Genomic DNA, 22437 nt, shown 5'->3' with positions numbered 1-22437 from the left:
AGTCGCTGCAATAAAAGAGCAGTAGCATGTACACATATTCAGCCCAGTAATACTACAGCCTGAATACAACAAAGTGTTCAAGAAGTCATTCAACAGAGTGGGAAGTTTTTGGAAACACTGTTCTCTAGATAACTGCTTGCCAGTTGTCATCCAGGCTCTAAGAAGGTTTGCATGTGAAACAGAGCTAGTGCTGTTGTTACTACATAGCTTTTTAACAATTTCTTCAAGAAGTTACTCCCTGGGGCGTTAACTTTTCCCCTTCACCAGCATATCTRGCAATTCTTGTGATACTAGTTGTGATGCAGCTATCGTTCACCTCACAGCTTTTGATTCACTGCACTAAATCAAAGTGACAATCTAGTCTCACTCCTGTTTCAAGAACATTTTCTGTTCTTTATTTACACTTCAGAAACAAATGATTAGAAAAGAAAACCTGGAGATAATGAATTTCCAAGAAAGGGACAAGAAAGGTGATTTATTTACTACTACTAATTTGCATTACATATGGGTGAGAATGGATACCTACTGATTTATGGAGAGATGATGGAATGATGGTGATGATAATAATAATGAAGGGCAGAATGAGCATTATAACAGTGCTTTTCCCTTTCCCCCTCCATTTAACATTTCAGAGTGAAAACATAGCATAGGAAATTAAATATAAATATAGTACCCTTAGTTTGATAGTGCTAGTGTCTCACTTTTAGCACCAAACAGATGTAACCAGAAACAGTGAAGGAAGTAATAAACAGTATTAACAGCAAGTGGATTATGTAAAATATAGAGCAAAAAGCACAGACAGCATCATTATTATGTCATTTTCACAGAAATGTGAACTCTTGTAAATATATGAAAGGTCTTGTGGAAGTTCTCTAGAATGTAAGGACTACAGGAATTTGTGTTTTGGCAGTATTTTGTGGTTATTTATTTTCCACCACATTTATATTTGGATTATTGATCCTATCTAAAGGGGAAGCATACAAAGTTGCAACATCATAATTTAATAATACCCCCCCCCCAAAAAAAAAAAAAAGGATTTCTAGACGTTGTCTACGTAGCCACAACCACACAGAAGTTCTATGTAAGAAAAACAGTACCTATTAATTGTGTCACCGTATGTTGCCCTAATAAGTTGCTGAAGCAGATTTTTTATATTTCTTCTTAACCACTGATTCCTTTCCTTTAAATCAAAGACTTCATCCATAAGGAGCAGCATTACTCTCAGTGGAATATTGTCATCCACCTGATCAAGTAAACAATAATATAATCAATAAACTTTTATTTCAGTTTGTGAAAGCTACACTTCTAGTAGCTACTTCACAGTTTGAATGTTTCAGTATAAGCAGAACAATGACAGAAATATTTTGTTCTAGTTGTTTACTGTAGCATGAAATCTTCCACAAATCTTCTGTAACATGACTAATAGAAGATAAAGTAGGCTTAAATCCACTGAATTTTAAAATGACACTTAAAGAGAAACAGTTATTTCACAAATCTGAGCAAAGTTAACACAGGTAAATTCTTCATAATGAGAGCTTGTCAAACTTCCTCCTTAGGTAACAGTGCTCCCAAGAGCATAACACGAAAACTCTACTTTTCTTAGGGAAGCAATGCTGCCAAATTCAGTGGTGAAGTGTCATTTTTCACACGGTTCTATGAACCATGTTTTATTTAGAATTCATTTGAATTTGCACTGTTGTGACTGTAGATTAAGAAAAACATCATCATTTTATTATTTAACAAAAGAAGTTACATAGATTATTGGTTTACAAACAAACAACTTTAGTAGAAATCCTAAAACATGTAATGTAACACTTGCAGTAATAGTATTTTAAAAATATGAATGTTGACAAAAATATGAGGGAGAGTTTACTCAATGATTTAGTATGACAGCATTGGATTTTCATCTTGATATTACTAATTTCTTTACTTTTAGAAAGACCTTATCCAACTGACGGCACACACACGCTTATATGCAAAAATACAATCTTACACACAGCCAAATCGTTGAGGTTGGGGAAAACAGCATTTTGTATTTTAGATTTCTATTGCACAAGAGATCACAGTTTATTTATCTAAAATTCAACATACACATTTTATATTTTTAATTATTTAAATTTTATATTCACTACTAAAAATTCATACATAACCAAGTTAAAACCATAAACTTAATAAATCCTCAGTAAAATTCATTAAGACTGAATACACTTTCTCTCTGTTTTTGGATTGCAATTTTTAAATTCTAAGATTCAGTATTTTGTTTTACATTTTTAATTAGATGTGGCTGTACCTAGGAGAGTAGTTTAGCAGCTAAAGTAACTTTGCTCATTTTACTCACATTTGCACTATATTGCTAATGTTACCATTGAAAAAGTAACAAGAACTCACAGCTGCATAGACTTTTTGGGGTACATTATATGAGTGCACCTATCTTCAGAGTGAGTTTATAGGGCCAGAACTGTCATTTTAAATACATATACAATTATATTCTTAGTACAACTGGAACACAAACAGTGGATTCATAGTTCAGTTGAAGATCTCATAGGGCCATATATTGCCTATGTAGTATTGCTTCCCCAAGGTTAAAAAACAAGAAAGGCAAAATTCTGTTCAACAAGTTGGCATGTTTTTGCCTGATTTAGTGACTCTAAGTTGTGAACATCGTACCTTAAAATAGCAGTTCACAGTTGAAAGGTTTCACAACATTATTTTCAAGTGTTTCWGAGAGACAGATTTCAATATTATTTTGAAGTTAAAAAGCTGCAATCAAGAATTCTGGCTTCTATTCATTTTGCAAAACATCAATGAAATATTTACGGAAAAGCTGTTCATGCACTTAACCTATATTATTTTGTTCTGGCTGCGAAAAAACAAGAAACTTCAGCAGTCTGAAGATACACATTTGTAATAAAATATTTACACACACAGTCTGATATATGGAAAACCAATTGTAAAAGAAAACCAGTAGAATTCACATTCTACATTATTCAGGCAAAAAGACATCTACCAAGCCATCATAGCAGTTATGCACAGGAAGACAAACAGGAATGCTTTGATGTGACTAAAAGAAATGTGAAGGGCACAACAGGTGCAGATTTATGGCCATAGCAAAGTGCATATAATCACTGGTCTTATGGCCTTTCTGTCCTAGTTAAAGATAAAAGTTTTTTTCAATTATGTTCACACATATGATCCATGTTTCGGTCAAATCAATAACAAAATACCGTAGCTTATGAGAACATCAAGAGCTTAAACTTCATTTTCAGGTTTCTAATATTACTCATTTATGGATTTTAGGTATCCACACAATGAAGGTTTATTATTTAGAAACATATTTCAAAGCCTTTTCCATAAAAACAAATCAACTACTTCTGATCCATTACACAAATGTTTCCTAAAAGTTACTTCAAAAATAAGATTCCATAAAGCACTGCTGACATTCTGGTCCCACACTGACTTTGAACGGACCTTAATAGGAAGGGGCCAGGGGGGAGAATCCCACAGAAGCATTAGTATGTACATTTTAAGTTACCACACTATTGTGTAAACCATTTCAGTACAAAAATACATGCTAAGTTTCAGAACGAACTATGTYAATTTCCTAAAAAATAATAAATACTGTTTGTAAGTGCTTGGTATACTATCAGAAAACAATAAATAAATAGCTTAGAATAAGCAATTCACTAATTTGGTTTTAGAGGAGTTATCTTTGAAAGGACATCAGTCAGACTCACATTGTCATCAATTGGTGCTGCAACACGGCAATGTTCAGGATCTGAATAGGTTTTCTGGATCAGAGGTGGCACCTATAATGAAAAAAGTAATGTTTATAAGGGGGGAAAAAAAACTGTAGCGTGACAATAAATCAGATCAATTTTCACAACCAATTTCATTATGAAAACCAAACCCAAATATTTGGTCAAAAGTAAGTTGCATGCTACAGGAGATAAGAACACAGTACTCATATCATCTTCCAGCAAATCAAGTCTGTACATATTCTCCTATAGCAATCAAAGTTATAAACGCCCTCAGAACAACCCACATGCATATTTAAGCCAAAAATCAAAAACTGAACCAAAGCTGGAAGAAAAATTGTCATTTTTATCCTGTTTTCTGAAGTTGCCTGAAGTATTGAAAAATACTTATAAATCCATATGAGACTGATTTTTCTTCTTCAACTTCTGCCTAGTTATGGACTTCTCAGTGAGTAACTGCAGATACATTGTTAGTCACACAACAGTGAAACTACTAGCAATGAGAAAGTCATTTTCTCTCTGAAATTACTGTTTTCCAAAGAAAGCCCCAGATTCATTCTTCCCCTTTATGGTTTAAGAGCTAACTCATCTTTGTTTTTGTTCCACATCTACCGGATGCCACTGCTTTGCTAATATAAAATGCAGCAATTCCTGACCAGAGGAGCTTATCTCATAGTTAAAAACAGAAAGAAGAGGGCAAGAGAAAGGTAGGTAAAAGAGTTGTGTTATCAAGACTACTACTTTCACAGAACTTCTAAGTAGCATGCCTTGCTATCACTCTTTTTTTTTTTTTTTTTTTTTTTTTTTTTTTTTTTTNAAGGTGTTATATTTTAGGAATATATCAGATGAGGGAAGATAACAGCAATAAAAGGCAGGAGACAGAAATAAAATTGAGTTAAAAACAGAATTTGGCATGGAATAACCAGAGAAGAGGTTCTCTCTTAATTCTGAGTTTCAAGATTCAGGTTCCACCTTTTAGTGTGTTACTTAGCAAATAGAACTCCACATTKGTAGTATGACAACTGCTGAACCTGATTACAAAGGTCTAGGTATAAAACAGACTGCTTTGCTATCTAGTGACTTGACTTCACTATAGTATAGTCTTGACTTCTTGACTCTTCATTATACATACAATGTAAGTTTTAATGTGGTGATAGCTAGCCTCTCAGTAATTCACTAGTACATAGTGAATATTTTCTTACCTTGAAAAATGATTGCTTTATGTCTTGTCCCAATCTTTCTGACATTTTACCCATGTTGTCTGACATTTTAGTCATTCCCTCTGCCAGGCTGTCAGGGAGAGACTTGACTGCATTTGATACATTTCTCATAGAATTACGTAGTGGGTTTACAAATGTGTCCATCTGAAGGGGAAGATGTTTAACCAGAGTTGTATAATCTATGAGGACRCTAGTTCATTGATACACCATGAGAAGTATCACACTATTCCAGTAGACAATAATACAAAGAACAATGCTTAATTGTTGAAGTTCATTACACAAGGCAGAGAAAAGTTTCRGCTCCACTTTCACTTATATTTCTCTTTCCTTAAATCCCTACTGGAACTACCGACATCTTTCAACAAATCTTTTTCCTCATTCATTTCCATTTTCAGTCCCTTAGCTTTTATTAGCTTGAATTCTTTCTCCTTTTCTTGTCCATTCAGTGAACTTTTCTCCTCTCCAAGCCTACTTCTTCTAGATCTGTTTCATTTCTTGCTTTCAACTCATCTCCTTTGAAACCTGCCTCTTCTACACAGCATTAGAGTACTAGGCTGTCATGGCAAGTACCAGGCATAAAACAAACAAACCAACCAACAAGTAGTTCCATAAAGTGTTACAGATTTTTTCGTTCACTATATACTTTAAATTCAGTCTAGAGGCACATATTGTAATGTAATGCTGTTACAAAGGTAAGTGTGAAGAATCCAGTAAAGTTGGAAAGTAAATCTTACTCAGTCATTWCATAAACTTCGATAAACCTAAAATGAGAGGTTTTTACTCTGTTTCAGTGTCCAATGTTTAAGGAACACAGCTAAAACAATTTGAATCAAATATGTAATTGCAGATGCTTACTATATAGAAATCCCTAGAGGTTAGGGATAACTATAAGAAAYTGCAAAGCAGCTGCCCACACAGACTGGTCAACTGGAGAAAGGATTATATGTTTTAAGAAAGTTCTGGTGGGTAACAAAAAGAGTGCAAAACTCAGATCTCTCTGTATTTGACCAATGGCTCTGAATGTTTTCAATGGCTAAAAAACAGCAGTTTTYGAAGGGAAATGCATTTTATCTGTTGGTCTGAAGAGCAGAGAGCATAGTACCAGCAGCAAATATAGAGCAAAGAATTGAAAAAGAAATTAGAAGGAATAAGACTACAAAACCCCCTCAAAAAATGTCTTTGACAAAAAGTAACTTGCAATGTACATACTTTTTAAAAAAGGCTTAGTACATTATACAGTGCCTGATTTGAAAGTTTTATTTCCTTGTTACACAAATAAGCATACCTGCTATAAAAATGGTAACATTTTTGGTTCTGTTTGTTCTCATTTCCTGAGATATTTTGTCACTCCCTCACACAATAACAAAGTAACTCACTTGCAAGCAGTTTTGTAGAGCTATATAGCTGTTTAATATTAATCACTTCATAACCACTATGTTCAGTGCAAACATTACACTAATAAATGCTCCACTCAAGTTTTATAGATGATGCACAACATTCTTACCTTCCGTGCAAAATCTCCTTTCCCTTTGCTGTAGGCTTTATTCTCCAGGAAGTCATACACATAATGGGCTAAAGCTGGAGAAGCTTTCATCATTTCAGGATTTAACAAAAGCTGAGTAAAAGTAGTTTTACGTCACTTTTTAATAAATAATGAAGAAGGTTGTATCATGCATTTTATCAGAAGTTTATCACACACAATCAAAGTTCATACAGCTATACAAAGACATTGCATCTTGTAATGTATTTTCTCATTCATTCTCTAAATTTTATTAAAACATTACGCTATTCCAAGGGTGGAAACACTCACTGATTTACCACCACCTGTAATTTTAACAGATATGTTAATTATAGCCTCGCACAGAGAAATACACATCTTTATGACCACGCAAAACAGCTTCTAAAACTCACCAGCACAGAATAACAGTAATTAAATATATACATATATTGCTATAAAGAACAGCACTTATCTCACAAACAAAAAATGTTAATATGCTCTAAAAAGAGCAGCTAGATATCACAAAAATTTATTCAGCTTCATTATTTCTAAACAAAATTTTTAACACAGTATCTATGAATCTATGATCTGTAAAATCTGTTTACATGTCCATCAAATCAGTCAGTACAATTTAGTGATAAACGCCTGGGAAATTACTACAAAATGAAACAACAGAATTCATTAGAGTTGGGCAGACAAAGGCTCAATCTGAATGGAGAAGTTATGTGGTTGCTTCAGACAACTCAGCCTGGGTGCTGAGCACCTGCATCTTCCTGTAATAACTTCAGGAACTATCTGTGATATACGTTACTTCTATTTATTGTCATTACCCAAATTAAATTTGGTATTTAGTTTCAGCTGGCACACCTACAACAGCCTTTTTGGAACAAAATACAAACTGCTAGGCAGTTTTATACCCTCAAAAAAATTTCCAACTAAGAATATAACTTAAAAATACAGAAAAACTCTCTTGAAATATATAAGCTTACCTGCAAGTATGCATTTAAGTCTTTTTTCCTCTTTTCCAAGAACTCTCTGTCCATGTTGTTAAATGTCTTTTTGCCAGGAAGTTTCAGTATATTTGCAAGATTTTCAAACTAGAAGAGGGGAAAAAAAAAAAAAATCCCATTTGCAAGATTTTCAAACTAGAGCAGGAAAAAGAAAAGGATTTTTTCCCCCATCTCCCATTACTAGTCAAAATAATTGTATACCACCATGTACACTCAGAAATGAGAGGAGCCATTAAAATCAAATCTCTTTTGCCATAAAACACCTGACTAATAATTTCTGCATCAATTCCTCAATTCATAATCCCTAGAGTAGTCCAAAGTACTAGTAGGCAAGTAGTCAAGAAAAAATGCATACAATAAATTGTCAGAAGACTATTAAGGGCAAAATTTAATTCCAGAATATATATGTGATACTCAGTTCCAGTGATTACAGAACCCTATTTTAAAATACAAATTTACTCTCAGGCTAGCTCTGTGCTAATTATTCATATGTCATCATACCTACTCAAAAAGATTTTGGTTCAAGATTTATCACTGATAAAGTAAAAAGTTAGTAGGGACATGACTATACATCAAGAGAATTTGCAAGTCTTTCTAAAACATCTTCCCATCCTGATCAACCCTACTGATCAAGGAATTTTTCAAGAGCGAAGCTTTTCTTCTTGGAGCAGATGGAGTGGCTTTACTCACAGGGTGTCACATCATACTTGATATGCCTCTACTTCATACCTGTGCCTCTACTTCAGGTAATRACAGTGATTGGGCACAGTGGAAGTGTCTTCTACTGTTCCACAGTTCCACGCACTGGAAAAGATGTTCCAGTGAAACGGAGGTGAAAGAAGAGGCCCTGACACTTTGAAGGAGGACAACCTTTTTGTTACAACCCACAGAAATACAAGTGGCAAAAATAAAACTTGAAGTATTAGGATTATAATCATTATAATCAACTACAAAATCCAGACTTCCCCTAAAAAAAGTAAGATCCTTTAGAGGGTAAAGAACAAACGTTACAGCATTTGGGCTGAAAGAACCAACTTGGAAAAAGGTGGTATACTCTTCTCTCTATAGYAGACTACAAAATTACATTTAAATTACATTAAATGAGTGGTTGACTCCATTGTAGACCCTGCGAAGTGTCCCTTAATGAAGATATCATTAAACTTTGCAAGGTCATATAAATTGTATACAGTTTATGCCTGCAGGAGGAGGCAAAGAGTAACTTTCCAACTTTACCAATCCCATTCCCTTGGATGTGTGTCATACAGGAGAAAAGAGTTGAAGAGAGAATCTAGGTTTTATTGGGATATTTGTATCTAAATAGAAGCAAAGTATACAAAGGAAAGCYTCTATTTCAAATATAGATTCAGCTTCAAAAGGTATTTATTAAATTAATAACTAAAAAAACCTGAATGTGAACCTATAAAGTACTTTCAAGAAAAAAAGTACTTATAGATAATATGCACAGATAACTTCAATTCTGTTTTGGACCAGGTACTATTCTCTTGGAGAAACATGAACAATCTTTGCCCTTCCTATTAAGTTTACATAAAAGATTCTAACCTTTACCCTTAAGAAGTCAAATTATGGACACGCATTCAAGAATAGAGAGATTCAGTGTGCCAGTGATGTTCCTGTTTCTAGAAACTCAGTAGGAATGTCAATTTTATTATCAAATCAAAGCAATGTCAATTTTATTATCAAATCAAAGCAAAACTGCTGGAGTTTGAGATACAACAAACAAAGAGTTAAAAGAATTTCTTTACTTTTTAATATCTCAATGTTCTCAGATGTTTTTCCCAGTAAATTCAGTCAAGTAAATTAGATTTAGCAACAGAAAAATTCTGAGTTTTCTTATTTTGAAAAGTACTGCTGCTGCTGCCACCCTTTTATTTATTTTTTAAAAATCTTCAGTCAGGTAGTGGTTGGTCAGTTTTAAATGACTACCCCGTATTAACTCATTACAGGGTAGGAATCCCACACCTGTTTCAACAGCTCAGGGATTCTTCAGATCTGTGGATTAATTTAGAAAAAGAATCTATTTCAAGAGAAATGCAGAAAGGTTGTATTTCAAAGTTTTTGATTGCACACTAAGTTAATCAGAAATTCAAAGAAAAGTCAGTTCTTGTTTATAATTAAATATTCAGCATGATGATTGCCTTTTAATAATGCTATTTCCATTTTTACTATTGTTTTGACTTTACAGGGCTAACCTACCTGCACAGAATTTGTTCTCCAAGCCTCTCTTAAGAACAGAGTAAAGTGCTATAATCCAATGCTTCTGATTAGTTATGATTAGGTTCTGATTAGGTTTATGTGGTCAATCCAAATGCTGCAAAGACTTGGTTTAAAAGCATTTTACTCTTTTATTTTAAAAGCAATGCGTGTCTGACACTTATTCATGTCAGCAGGTTCTACTTTGTACCAGCTGGTGAATTACCAGTCTCTATTTTTAATTCTTTCATTTTATAGGGGTTAAGAGTCTGAGAATACAAGCAGAGCAATAAAATACAGATTGTCTAGCAGTACAGAGAACTGCTAACAGCTGTCCCTTCTAAGACTCCACCGATTCTTAACATTTCACTTAAAACCTAAAGGCCTATTTCCCAAGCTCAGTTTTTATTTCTTAATCTCTGTGACAAATACCACAAATGAACTATGCCACTGTTCCAGACCAACAGTACTTCCATCTGAATATTTTTAAATAAAGTTAAGCAAAGGGAAAAAAAATAAACCCCTTTCAAGTTTCACTTACTTTTATTTAGAGCAACTATCTAAGTACCAGTTACTAAACTGCACAGAAGYACACCTGTAAACTGCTCAGTACAAATAATGTGTGATATAAAGAATGGAATAAATCCAATTCAACGCAAAAATAACATAGTACTATAACTCTGCACCTCAATTCACTTTGAGGAAACTAGTTCTCGTGCCATACTATCACAGAGAAAAAAAAATACCTTTCAAAGAAACTTTCTGTGCAATGTATTACCTGTTCCGTGATCCTCATGTGAAAGTCATGGAAGTCACTGTAGCGCCGGTATGTCTTCCACGTCTCTTCACTGTTGGGATTTCGCCGATGGACTGTGATAGCATACAGTGCATAYGTCTTGCCATGATCATTACACACTCCTGCCACAGCATATGGGTCATAGTCAGCATAGACTAGTAGTTTAAAAACAAAAATAAAGAGGGAACAGACAAAAGAAAGGAAGACGAAAGGACACAAACGTGAAGTGAAGAAATGTCTGAAATGACAGACTCAAGACAAAAATGGACATGTAAGCAGAAGAGTAAGCCAACCTTTTGACCAAAGTGCTTTATAAGTGATGCCCTCCAGAAACTTACTATTGAAACTTAAGTTTAATATATAGCAATTAAGTAGCCTAAAAGTTAGACAAGTTTCACTGACGTGCTAACCACAAAGAACAGAAAACTTTTCAACTAAGAACATTGAATAGATTTTATTAAAAATAATTTTAGAGTAATGAACTCAAGATATGAGTGAAAAACAACTTTAAAAACAGATGAAATTTTGTAGTCAAAGTACTTTCTATTTACATTGTTAAAAATCTACTAGAGTAACCTTTAAAAATAAAAGACAGTACTAACAAGCAGAACACTAAGTATTCAGTTTTGTTATTAACATCTGCAGTTTGTTATCAACAATATCATAAAAAATTAACATCTGCCACTGTTTCTGTAAGACAACAGAAACTCTGTGTGTGCACACACATATATGTGTGCACACATTTTACAGAGAAGAGTCAATTTATAGATTAGAAAACAGATAGCTATCTTGAACAGGAACAAGTACTTTTGCTCTCCACTGATTTTCTCTTGCGCTTTTCTCCCATCTCCAGTACAGATTTTTCAAAAATTTCCGTTTGATTTGCAGAACAGCCTAGAACTACTGTGTATACAGTTTAAATAGTCTACACACATTTAAACTGGCAACATGGTGCATCTATAAGTATGGAACCAATGCCAAGTAACACCATATTTCAGYAGCAAGATAAAAATCCTTCTTCATTACACTCTGCAAACTCCTCAATGCACTGGTGCGCTATAAAAATGCACTTTTCTTAACAAATCATCAGCTCTAACCTCTGTTGTGCTTCCAATCTTGACTTCTCTGAAGTAGAGTGCTGTATGAGGCATAAGCAGCCAGTAAGCACCTTTAGGAGAAGGGCAATTGCTGACAATGTAAGAATTACTCACCAGCAATGTGCACATTAGCAAAAGTATATCACCACTCTTTCTTTTAGCATTTACCCTCTACATGAAGAATGATGAATGTTGAACCCCAAGATAAAAGAGCAGGCCATCAGGATGCTGCCAAAAGACCATCCAGAGGATTGAACGTGGAAGCGTTGGCAGTTGCAAGCACTTTCGAGCAAGCCCCATCCTCCAACCTCATGTTGACCATTCTGCCACGCTGCCCCAGACCCCAAGTCAGAGACACTGCTGACTTGCACCTTCAGGAGTACCACATCAGGACAAAAGTGGCAAAAAAAGAAAGTAGCAGCCCCCTGACAGGCTACTTATGTAACAGCCTCCTAATCAGCACTTATTTTGCAAAATAAAGCAAGGCGAATCCTCAAAAAATGATGGAGAAGGTCTGGTATACCCCCACCAGCACATTAAAGGGTATTAAGCAGGCAGAGGAAAGGATGCTGCATACAGATGCAAGACTGTCCATGGGATCCACAAGACAGGGACTTTTATTTCTCATTCATGCAAGAGGTGAAGACAAAGAGGAGATACCCAGTTTAATCCTATCTTTCAGTTTAAGTCTTTAGGTATCCCTTCATTCAGCTGGAGCATTACAGATAGCCAGAATCAAGCTGACAGTTATCAGTATGTGCTGCCATCAAAATAACAACATTACTCATTATTTGCATGGTTTTAACATTTTCATTATACAACTCCTAAGTTTAATTCAGAGAATAAACATCTCATTTTAAATAAAAAAGCAATATTTTGAATCCTAATTTTTAAATGATTTTTTCCACTTCTACAGATAGCAAATTTAGACAGAAGGCAGCTGAGAACTAATTACATACAGACTATTGGACTGCAGCACGCTCTCTCATACTGGGTTAAAATAGCAGAGTTAATTAAAGTATCAAGTAGCTGAATTCTTGCTCACAACACGTCTCTGATATATAAGCTTATAATTTCAAAAAAGTTAATTGCATAGTGAACTCCACAAAATGTGTATCCAAAGATCCGTTCACGATTTATTTACCCCAGTGGAATCCTGCCTCCCTAGGCCACTTGCAAATGATATCTGATGAGTTTATCATGTGCTCTCATGTAAATAAAAATCTTAACCTATCACTAGCCAAAAATTTTTCAAAAAAATATCCAAAAATGCTATCACTGTTAGGATGGAAATAAGTACCTTAAATGAAGCTAAGTCAATGAGGAAGCACAAGAAAATAAGGGAAGATTTTATAGCAAGAGAAGTAAACACTCAAGAATTAGAATTGGAAAAATAATTAGAAGTAATGTATGCAACAAAAATTAAATTACATTGAAGTACAGAAATACAGTAACAGTCATTCAGTGAGGATTTTCATTATAAGGACTTAATGGGTAATATGAATTCAAATGTATGAAGTTTTAAACAAAGTGAAATAATTGGGATTTGAAAGGCGGTAGTAAAAAAATAAGAAAAAAAGAATAAAAAGAAAAAAAGGCAGAAAAGAAGAATTGTAGCAGATTCACTTACCAGTATCTGAGATGTATGCATGGAGTTGAACTGTCTCATCTGAAGGGACATTTGAGAGGTCATCTAAGGACTGCAGGGTGGGGGAGAAAGAGGAAAAGTAAGGAATAGGAAGAAGGAATATGATCATAGGTACAACCAAGAGAAAGGCTTTTTCTTTAATCTATTTCATTTTCAAACTCCCAGTTCACAATACTAACAGAATAGCTTAATACACTGTAGCAATTAAAATAAGTATTATTATTATCTGGCTACTAAAACCTTATTACACAAATGGTAGGGAACCTTATTTTCCCCATAGTTTCCTCACAGTTTTGTGATCAGGGATGTATTTGTCATTGTCAATTCTAATTGCAAAAGTACAGCTATATCTAGTCTTTTATTGAACATCAAATAAATATATATATTAGCCATGAAGATATAGATGTTTTACAATATAAAAATATAATCAAAAGATCTAAATACTATTCCATTTTCTTCCAAGTGACTTAAAACATTAAAGTTATGGTGCAGCAAAAATTGAACAACAACTCTGCTATGTATAAAAAWTAGCACACACTTTCCTCAGAAATGTCTTCCCTTGTAACAAATGAAGAGGTACATTTTCAGCTAGGCTAATGCCCTGTCTCCCAATTTAGTAATTATCTGGGACCAGCCTAATGGATCTCTTCCTTTAAAAAGAATCTTTTCTGCTATTTAAAATTAGTACATCTGACTATTAACATTTAGCATAATCGTGCTGCGCAAAATTGTTGTATGAGAAACTTGGATACACAATTGCATTTTGCATTTGCGAAAAACAGAGGACAGTCCTATGGACACAGACAGACTTAATAGTAAATTATTGGGTTTAAAAGGGCCAAAGATAGAACATACTTAAGACGACTAGTGACTTCGGATCTTGACTCCTTCAGGGATCTTACCCAGAAACTCTCAAAGACATGCACGCAGAATGAATATACAACTACCGACATATCTTTCACAGTAGTTTGATATCACAGTTAAACCAAGCAAGTTTAACACTAAGGTGCCACCAGAAGTTATGTGGAGTGCAAACAATTGGGTAGCAGAGCCATACCTATGCAAACTATGCAAAAACTTTTCAAAATACAGCAATAAAATTTCTACACATTTCTGTATTTCTTTAAAATTAATCCAATAGGTAGTCACAATATGCTGGACTTGAAAAAATAAGCTTCAGGACCTTGGTCTTGTTCCTTTCCCATTTGATTTTTTTTCTTCTTCACTATATCGCKGTTTAGGACTCTTCTCTAAAAGGAGCAGTTTACTCTCTAAAGGAAATTTTTCTTCTCTGCTTCWGCCACGAGGTTTTCAGCTGATCTCTCACCTAAGCTAAATTTCTGCCACAGGATGCACAGGGAGGAACATTTTCTGTTAAAAAATCTAAATCTTGAAGAAATGGCACAGTACTGAACACATTAATTATGCTTTGGATGTGTACTGAGACAAGCAGTGAAATTAAGTTTGTAGACTTATTAGTACAAAAGTACCAGGTAGCAGAAGGGAAAAAAAAGCAGAAGCAGCTTGTTTGAGAAATTTGTTTTGCCACTATATATTATGATGCTAAAAGTTTACAAAGGTTCAGTGGGAGAACAGATGAGTTCATGAATACTTTAAGGGCAGACAATATCTTAACCTTAAGAAGTCCTAGATATGTAAGTTGCTGGAGAGTGTTCTGGGGAGGCATCACTGTAGGTGGACTGCTCTTACAATCTTCCTGAGTCATTTGCTTTTGGCTGTTGTTGGATGCCAGGCTAGGTTGTTTCTCTAACCTAGTCCATTCTTACACCCCTCAGACCTTGGACTCTTATGTCCTTTTGTCCGCTGGACAGCAATAACCTGTATGGTGTGCTGTATGCTGCAATATTCCTGTTAAGGAACAGTGTAAGATCTGAGACTGATGAATGGCAGCAATTTGCAGTAGCTTGGGTAAAGCCTTGAAGTAACASAGTGTTAGGATTTGATTAGCAGTAAGAGATATTATAATAGAAGATAAGTAACCATTGACTGCGCTAACTATTTCRCTGCTATGAAGTAATGACTTTATACTACTTTTGAGCTTTTGAAAAAGGTTCATTGTTTACTGTTGTCTGCTGCCCTTTACTACTGCACTGACAGTTCAGTTTCTCCTGAAACACAAATGGGAGCTGAGGGGAAAAAACATCAAACTAGCATTTATTAATGACATTTAGAAGCTGCACCCAATCATTTCTCCTGTTTTCAAGGTCCGGGATATTTAATACCTCTATTTGCTCAATGCAAAGACCATGAATCTCACCTCATGGAATGGTTAGATGAAATCTGCAAGAATCTATTCCACAACGGTTTTATACCTTAAGGTGCCCTACTGGTTTAATACAGCAAATGAATGCATCAAATCAAAGGCAGAAATTAAAGAAATTTGTTTCGTAAAATAAATTTTCATGCATAAATTTTCAAATGTAGTTTTGAGTCTCTTTTCCAATTAATCTTAAAACAAAGGAATAAACTGCAGGAGATGTATTTCATATGGTAAACTTCAGCAAACACTCAGCTATTTTAGCAAGGCACTATAAAGCAACAATTAATACAAGTAAGTTAAATAGTTGAGACTTGAACAGGTAATATTTTATTTTTAAAATGTCCTGATATCGCCAACACGAGGTTTATTCCCTGGAACACAAGTTAATTAATGTGAAAGTATCACACAACAACCTCATCTTATTTAATATATTATCATTAGTTAGAAGTACAGAAAATTACTGACCTCTCAAGTAACCTTTTCCATGATCTATTTTGCTTTATATAACTAACTGACACAAGGGAGCTATACTATTAGCACAGAYATTTACTCTTGACATGGAATTTAGCCAGTAAAAACTAATCTGCCAATATTGAACACCTGTAAAAGCACTGAAAACCCTGAACAGCACCAAATAATACAGACTACAGAAAGCAAAAGTTCTTCTGCATAAACAAACCTTTAATATACATTTCTGCTAAAATGTCCTTCACTCTCTACAAAAATAATAAATGCAGTATTCTAGAAATATACTTTTTAGAACAAAAATAAGACTTTGAAGTGTCCTGTGCAAATACCTGTCTGCATTGCAACAGTGTTTCATAAAGACTTTAAGACTTTCTAGTTGAGTTTGGAAAGGCCACATGAAAATAAGCAGCAGATAAAAACTAAACAAATGAGCTATAGCAAAGACAAATCCCCATCCACAAAAGTTTGATATGTTAGAATTTTTAAAGAAACTTTTGAAATATCTTTTTTTAAAGCTTAATCAATTTTAAAAAGCTCTTTTGTGAAATGTTATCTTAGTTATATGTAAATTTATTTTAAAAAATCTGGTTAAAGTAAGCTTTTCTTCTGAATTTTGTGCAAGTTGCATTGGTTAAACACATATCCCTTTTTTCATATTCCAAAATGTAAACAACAAAAAAAAAAAAAAATGAAACATTCCAGACAAAAAAAAAAAAAAAAAAAAAAAAAAAAAAAAAAAAAAAAGAGCATGTTTAAATTTGTTTTAAATGCATTCCTTTACAAAATTAATTTTATTCCTCCACATGCAGAACAAGGTGATCTAACCAAGGATCTGCACTGGAGCTGCTAAGGAGCTACAGAATCCTCTCAGAGTGAATTGGAATTGTTTATGAAGCATATAATTCAGGAAACTGCATGTAGATCTCATACCTTTCTAAAGGTACAAGACTTAGAAAAATTAACTCTGAGGCACTATTGAACCCTGCTTATATTGTGGCTCAGTTCGATATAGTTTTAAGAAACAAGCGGGAGGGAAGAGAGGAAATAAATYGAAAATGTGTCTAACTTTTCCTCTTTAAATTACAATGATTTGATTTTCAGTTTAAAACATTCTAAACTTAATGAAATCTATGAGAGACAAACCATTTGAAAGATCACAGATGAAAAGTATACAACTACTTTCATATTTATGAAACCATGAAATACGTCTACAGACGTCATCAAGTTTTTAGATTCATGTATGTAATAAAGAAAGGGGTCTGACAAACTTATACAGTCAAGAATTGCTTAAACATTTTATACCAAAATGTGAATTTGAAAGTGCTATGGTTATAAAATGAAGATTCACATTCGGAATAGATAAAATCTAGACTTTTCCCATGTTTCATAATCAAGTCCTACCTTGAAAAACTACAAAAATTTAATTAAATGACACATTTTAGAGTTTATTTCAATTTAACTCTTTGAGATTTCAAAGAATTTTTTCCACTTATTACCATCTAACCCCAAACTCATGCCTATTTAAAAAAAAAAGACCATTGATAAGAAAGCATTTTTTGCATAAACTGATTAATTGTAACTGAATGTATAGTTTCTCACAGGAAAACAGTGCACGTATTTTGTGACATACATGGAGAAGTGCAAAAAGGATGGGTTTATCTTACAAATTAATATCTGAGGTTTGTTTCAGTTTGATTTAACAGCAAGGTAAGTTTTATCTGAAATTAAACTGTAATGCAGCAAACTCCCTAATATATACACAGTTCAAACTACTTCATAACACTTTCTCCACTATTGAAGGAAGGGGTGGCAGGGGGAAAGCAACACTTACCAGATTTATGCTGCCAGTAGGAGATCCATTAAAGGATTCTGGGAGTAGTAAGGAAAGGAGAATGAAAAAAACAAGTTAGATTTTTTTCTAAAGCCAGGCCACACAAATGATTAAAAAAACCTGCAAAGACAAAACATTATTGAAAATTGGACAACTCTCTTATTGCACAAGTGTTGTGTGTGGTATCCAAGCACTTAGAGCTTCCAATAAAAAAATATAAAGGAAAATGTGTACAAGTACATATAGCTATATGAAACAAATATTCCAGAGAGAATTTTTTTTTTATTTTAAGCTCTTATCATCATATTAAATTGCTTTTTTAAGACGTTAGCTTAACAGTTAAAAAGGTATCAGTCAGCTTTGTACTTCAGTTATGAGAACTTGCTGACTTCTTGGGACTAACTACAGGGACATAAAAGTTTGGAATGATGAAATATTTACTAGCTTTGTCAGAAAACAGATTTAAAAAACTTCTTCAGTCTGAATATTAAAATGTTCCTCTATTAACTAATTTTGCAAATGAAAAATATTTATGCAATTTTATTCAATAGAATTGTTTTCAGCTAGCCATCTTACCCAAAAGCATTTATAAGAAAAGAAAGAAAACAACAACAACAAAAACAAGACTCAGGAGTGCAGAAGCAGAGAGAGACAAAAGGACAGGTTACTATAATTACCTGAACTCTCATATGAGGTATACAACAGCTTCATACAAGTAATAATTTAATTTAACAGAGGAATACTAAATAATTTGTTCAAAAAGAACATAGGTATGTCCTTATTCACCATGTATACTATGGCAGCATGGTATACATAGCTTTGTACTACTTCAGAAGGCATAATAGCTTTTAAGAGAATTCAATAGATTGAGGACACCTGTTCAGGTCCCTGGAAAGATCTGGTTTCTTCCACATACTAGAATTAAAACATCTCAAAACCAGCACGGAAGTGAAATTAAAACAAGACAAAATATAACAGAAAAACAAACAAAAATTCTTAAGGAAGATATTACACACACGGTGTATAGTAAATTCCTGTACACCCCCTCAAAAACAAAGATAACAAAAAAAGCACAGAAATAACTCTCCTCTTCCCTCTCCACAGCAGCATACAAAGGATGAGCCACACCAGCATTCACAAAGTTAAATGAAGCAACTAGTTCTGTTACTTCCACCTTACGAAGACAAAAAATAGCTACAAATAGCAAACTGAGTTGTACATGCTGCACTTAGGTTTGCTAGCAGCAAACCAAAAACTGGCAAACACCAAATTCCAGCAGTAAACTCCAAAACACCATCCGRCATCCTCTGAATTCCTTTTTAATACCTTCCACATGAAGTTTGCTTAAATCTGTAAGACTTCAGAATCCTTTGATATTCTGTCTCTAGAGAAAACATGAATTGCATGCTTATGCTCCTTAACTGACAAATAAGGGATAGACTTACTTTTATTCCTATTTGCTTTAAGAATACATTAATATTTTATTCTATTTAGGCAGTTTTTAGTGGAAGGACTGCATCCAATATTTGTTAAAGATTTTGTTAAATATACACATTCAGGTAAATATATACCTGGGAATGACCTGACCTATATCTGACCCAGATAAAACTATGCAAAGATTTTCAGGAGACTGAAAATTGTTAAATGAACAAATTAAAAGTTATGGAACAGAACTAGCACATGAAAATATTAGTAGCATTATATTCACAAAAATTGGCCAATAACTACAGAGGCAAAAAACACCAAACAAAAAAGAACAAGATATAATAGTTAGGCAGAAGAATTTGAGAATATGATAATGAACACGAGGATGGCAAAAATGTCATTAAATACTGTGTATACTAATTTAGGTTTTGCAGAGACATTGAAGATCGCTACATCAGTAGGACCATTTCAAAACTAAAACAATGTGACGGAGCAACTAAATTTAATATTGAGAGAAACAAAAGATGATCAAAACAGACCTTTACAATTTAATTCTTATGATTTTTCAGACATTAACAAAGTATACCACTAGGTGGTAGTAAAGCACACAATCCTCCTTCCATTTTTAGTTTTTTAAATTCTTAGGCATACCTTTCAGTTTATTCAAAAATGTACATTAAGGTGTTCAAGGAAAAAAAAAATGTATTCGTGAGTAGAAAGGGAGCCATGCTAAGATCACTCTCTAGGCACTACATCCCTGAGAAGAATTCAAAGGAAGGTAAACTATAAAAAGAAAATCAGAAGATATTTCAAGGAATACAATAGGAAACACGGGAAAAATGTATAAAATGAACGTTCCAGAAGCAAGGGCTTCCTAGTTCTACATACGATCAAGAAACAACATCTTAGAGTTGTAAGCTCAATTCATCACTTAAAGAAAAAAGTTCCCAGGTTTGCAGTTTTCCAAAGAGCTTTAAAAACCTACATATTTTACATACTTTTAGGTTCTATTTTTTAGATGATGAATAGTTATGTGTTAAAACAACTCAGCAAGTGGAAGCACCTCAGTATTCTGAAAAGAAATGCAAGTGACAGAGTCACACACTTGTCACTGAATAACCAAAAAAAAGTTGCTAAAACTTATTAGGGAAAAAAGCATTTGATTTTCAAAACACTTTATTTTAAAAAAAAAAAAAGAAAAGAAGAAAAGAAAGCACAAACAGGATACACTAATACTAAAAATCAGAGATACTATAAGAGCTTTGTTTTCTCAGAAAGGATATGTACAATTTCATTATTTTCATATTAAGGCAGAAAAAAGAATGGTCAAAAAAAAGAAAGAAAAACCCACCACTCTTACAAATAAGGAGCTCACCTCCTTCACCATCATCTGATCCTCTGAAACTAGGATCCTTCAGCATATCCAGCTCAGCTAACATACGCACATACAATACATTCTGCTTGAATGAAGGGTAGAATCTTTCATCTCGCAGCATCAAGTCATATACCTTATTGAAATAAAAGAAATACTAACCTTAGGAATATTCATTAAATTTTTCATTAATCATGTAAGTCTCCATAAATTCTATTTGATCAACATATATCAGTGGGTTCTATTCCTTATATATGGGTTTTCTTTAAATCCTACTTAATGTGAAATTTCAATGCAGGCTTAGTCTTAACACAATTAGTTCTCACTACACTTCCATTAAAAGTATAATAGAATCTCAGAAAATAACATTCTTATCAGAGAGAGTATATGTGGATAGCACAGAAAGTAGCATACTAAGTATTTCCTTCCTCTCCTCTTACCCCAATTGCACTATATTTAGCTATTACCATTTTACAAAGCTTATTGCTCAGAGTCCTCCTTTGYTGATGAACTATAGATTTGCACACACTTAGGGAGGGAGGTGAGAAGGAGGAAAAGAAGGAAGGAAAGATCACAAACTGTATCACATTTCTGAAAATTTCCAGTTCAGTCATTACAGTCAAATCCTACAGTAAAAAGATTTAGCGACATCACCACAAAAAGGTGTCTATACAGCGGCTCACTGCTTTCCTGCTATACTGCTATCACCTTTTTTCCAGTGTCATCGTGTCCAGTCCTACAGCTATCTACTTACCAGTTACACAAACAAGGTTTATCACAAAGGCAACTGGCAATTTATGTACATAAGGATTTTAAAAGGCAGAATATATATTGTGAGACTTTTTAAGCCCCTAGAAAATTGACTTAAGAAAATAGATCTTCACTGATTCCTACAAAGTACTGTTAAAAAAATACACACACATACACATGCACAGACACATATGAACAGACAAATATTTATATGTAGTAGAAACTACTACATGTATGTTTTGGATATTCATGTTAACTTAATAGTGAGAATTTTTAACAGAACATTTTGTACAAAGAAATACAGTACTGTCATCTGATAAGAATGGAAAAATTTTTCATGCAAGTCTGAGGAAGTCAGTTTCTATTATAACACATGAGAATTWTATGCTGTCTTCAGTATAAAGAAATCACATGCAAGGCCCTCGTAACCTCTTTTGTGCAACATATATTTTACAAGGTGTTTTCATTAGGCCTAAATGTGTGCCTCAAGTACAACAGTGATTTTAAGTTTTACAGCTTGTATCACTAACTTTCAACTTAAATGAGAACATTAAGTTAGTGACCTGAATTTTTTAAAAAATCTGTTAGACTGGATAAGTAATTTGCTGATGGAATATTAATCATTCACTCATTCATATTTAAATACTTATATTAGAGTGACAAAAATCTATGTGTGCAAGTACCAAAATTACAGTTTTATCTTTGTTACATACTGCTTCTGAGCGCCACACTGTGTAAACTTGCAGAAATACACTGAAATGGAATAGTCAAAAATCTAAGTTTTGTTAAGTTTATTTTGAAGAAACAACACTTGGTATTTTTCATATGAGCTTAGTATTTATGTTACCGTATTAACTCCTTGGTGGAGATACAATATTGAATTTGTTAATAGGCCTACAATCAGCTTTCAAAAAGACAGCTCAAAATGGATTAATATCGTACCACTTAGTTGCTATTCTACACTGGCACATTTTCTTAGATTGGTGCATAAAACAAATAAATAAATAAAATAACTCCACAATTTTAGTTTTGCTTCGTGACTAATTTCATACTGGATGCTACTCTTTCCACCTGT

General features: G+C 33.7%; 1 protein-coding gene across 3 annotated transcripts in view; it reads right to left on the bottom strand.

The window, feature by feature from the left end:
• Positions 1 to 22437, bottom strand: part of SNX13 (sorting nexin 13) — a 69233-nt gene that overhangs the window by 6247 nt on the left and 40549 nt on the right. For 2 of the 3 annotated variants that reach the window (XM_085316260.1, XM_085316280.1), the window contains exons 15-23: positions 20616 to 20748; positions 17816 to 17853; positions 13218 to 13287; positions 10473 to 10645; positions 7463 to 7570; positions 6480 to 6590; positions 4958 to 5119; positions 3735 to 3806; positions 1098 to 1243 (exon numbers count right to left, since the gene is read on the bottom strand). In XM_085316260.1, the coding sequence (XP_085172386.1) occupies positions 1098 to 1243; positions 3735 to 3806; positions 4958 to 5119; positions 6480 to 6590; positions 7463 to 7570; positions 10473 to 10645; positions 13218 to 13287; positions 17816 to 17853; positions 20616 to 20748 (1013 nt within the window). The remainder of the gene's footprint in view (positions 1 to 1097; positions 1244 to 3734; positions 3807 to 4957; positions 5120 to 6479; positions 6591 to 7462; positions 7571 to 10472; positions 10646 to 13217; positions 13288 to 17815; positions 17854 to 20615; positions 20749 to 22437) is intronic. The other variant, XM_085316269.1, reaches the window with a different exon arrangement.

This window comes from Rhea americana, unplaced genomic scaffold (assembly GCF_003343005.1).
Source record: "Rhea americana isolate MKP2758 unplaced genomic scaffold, rheAme1 scaffold_112, whole genome shotgun sequence".
Lineage (NCBI taxonomy): Eukaryota > Metazoa > Chordata > Aves > Rheiformes > Rheidae > Rhea > Rhea americana.
The sequence above is the reverse complement of the archived record's forward strand: the minus strand, read 5'-3'. Positions and strand labels throughout refer to the sequence as shown.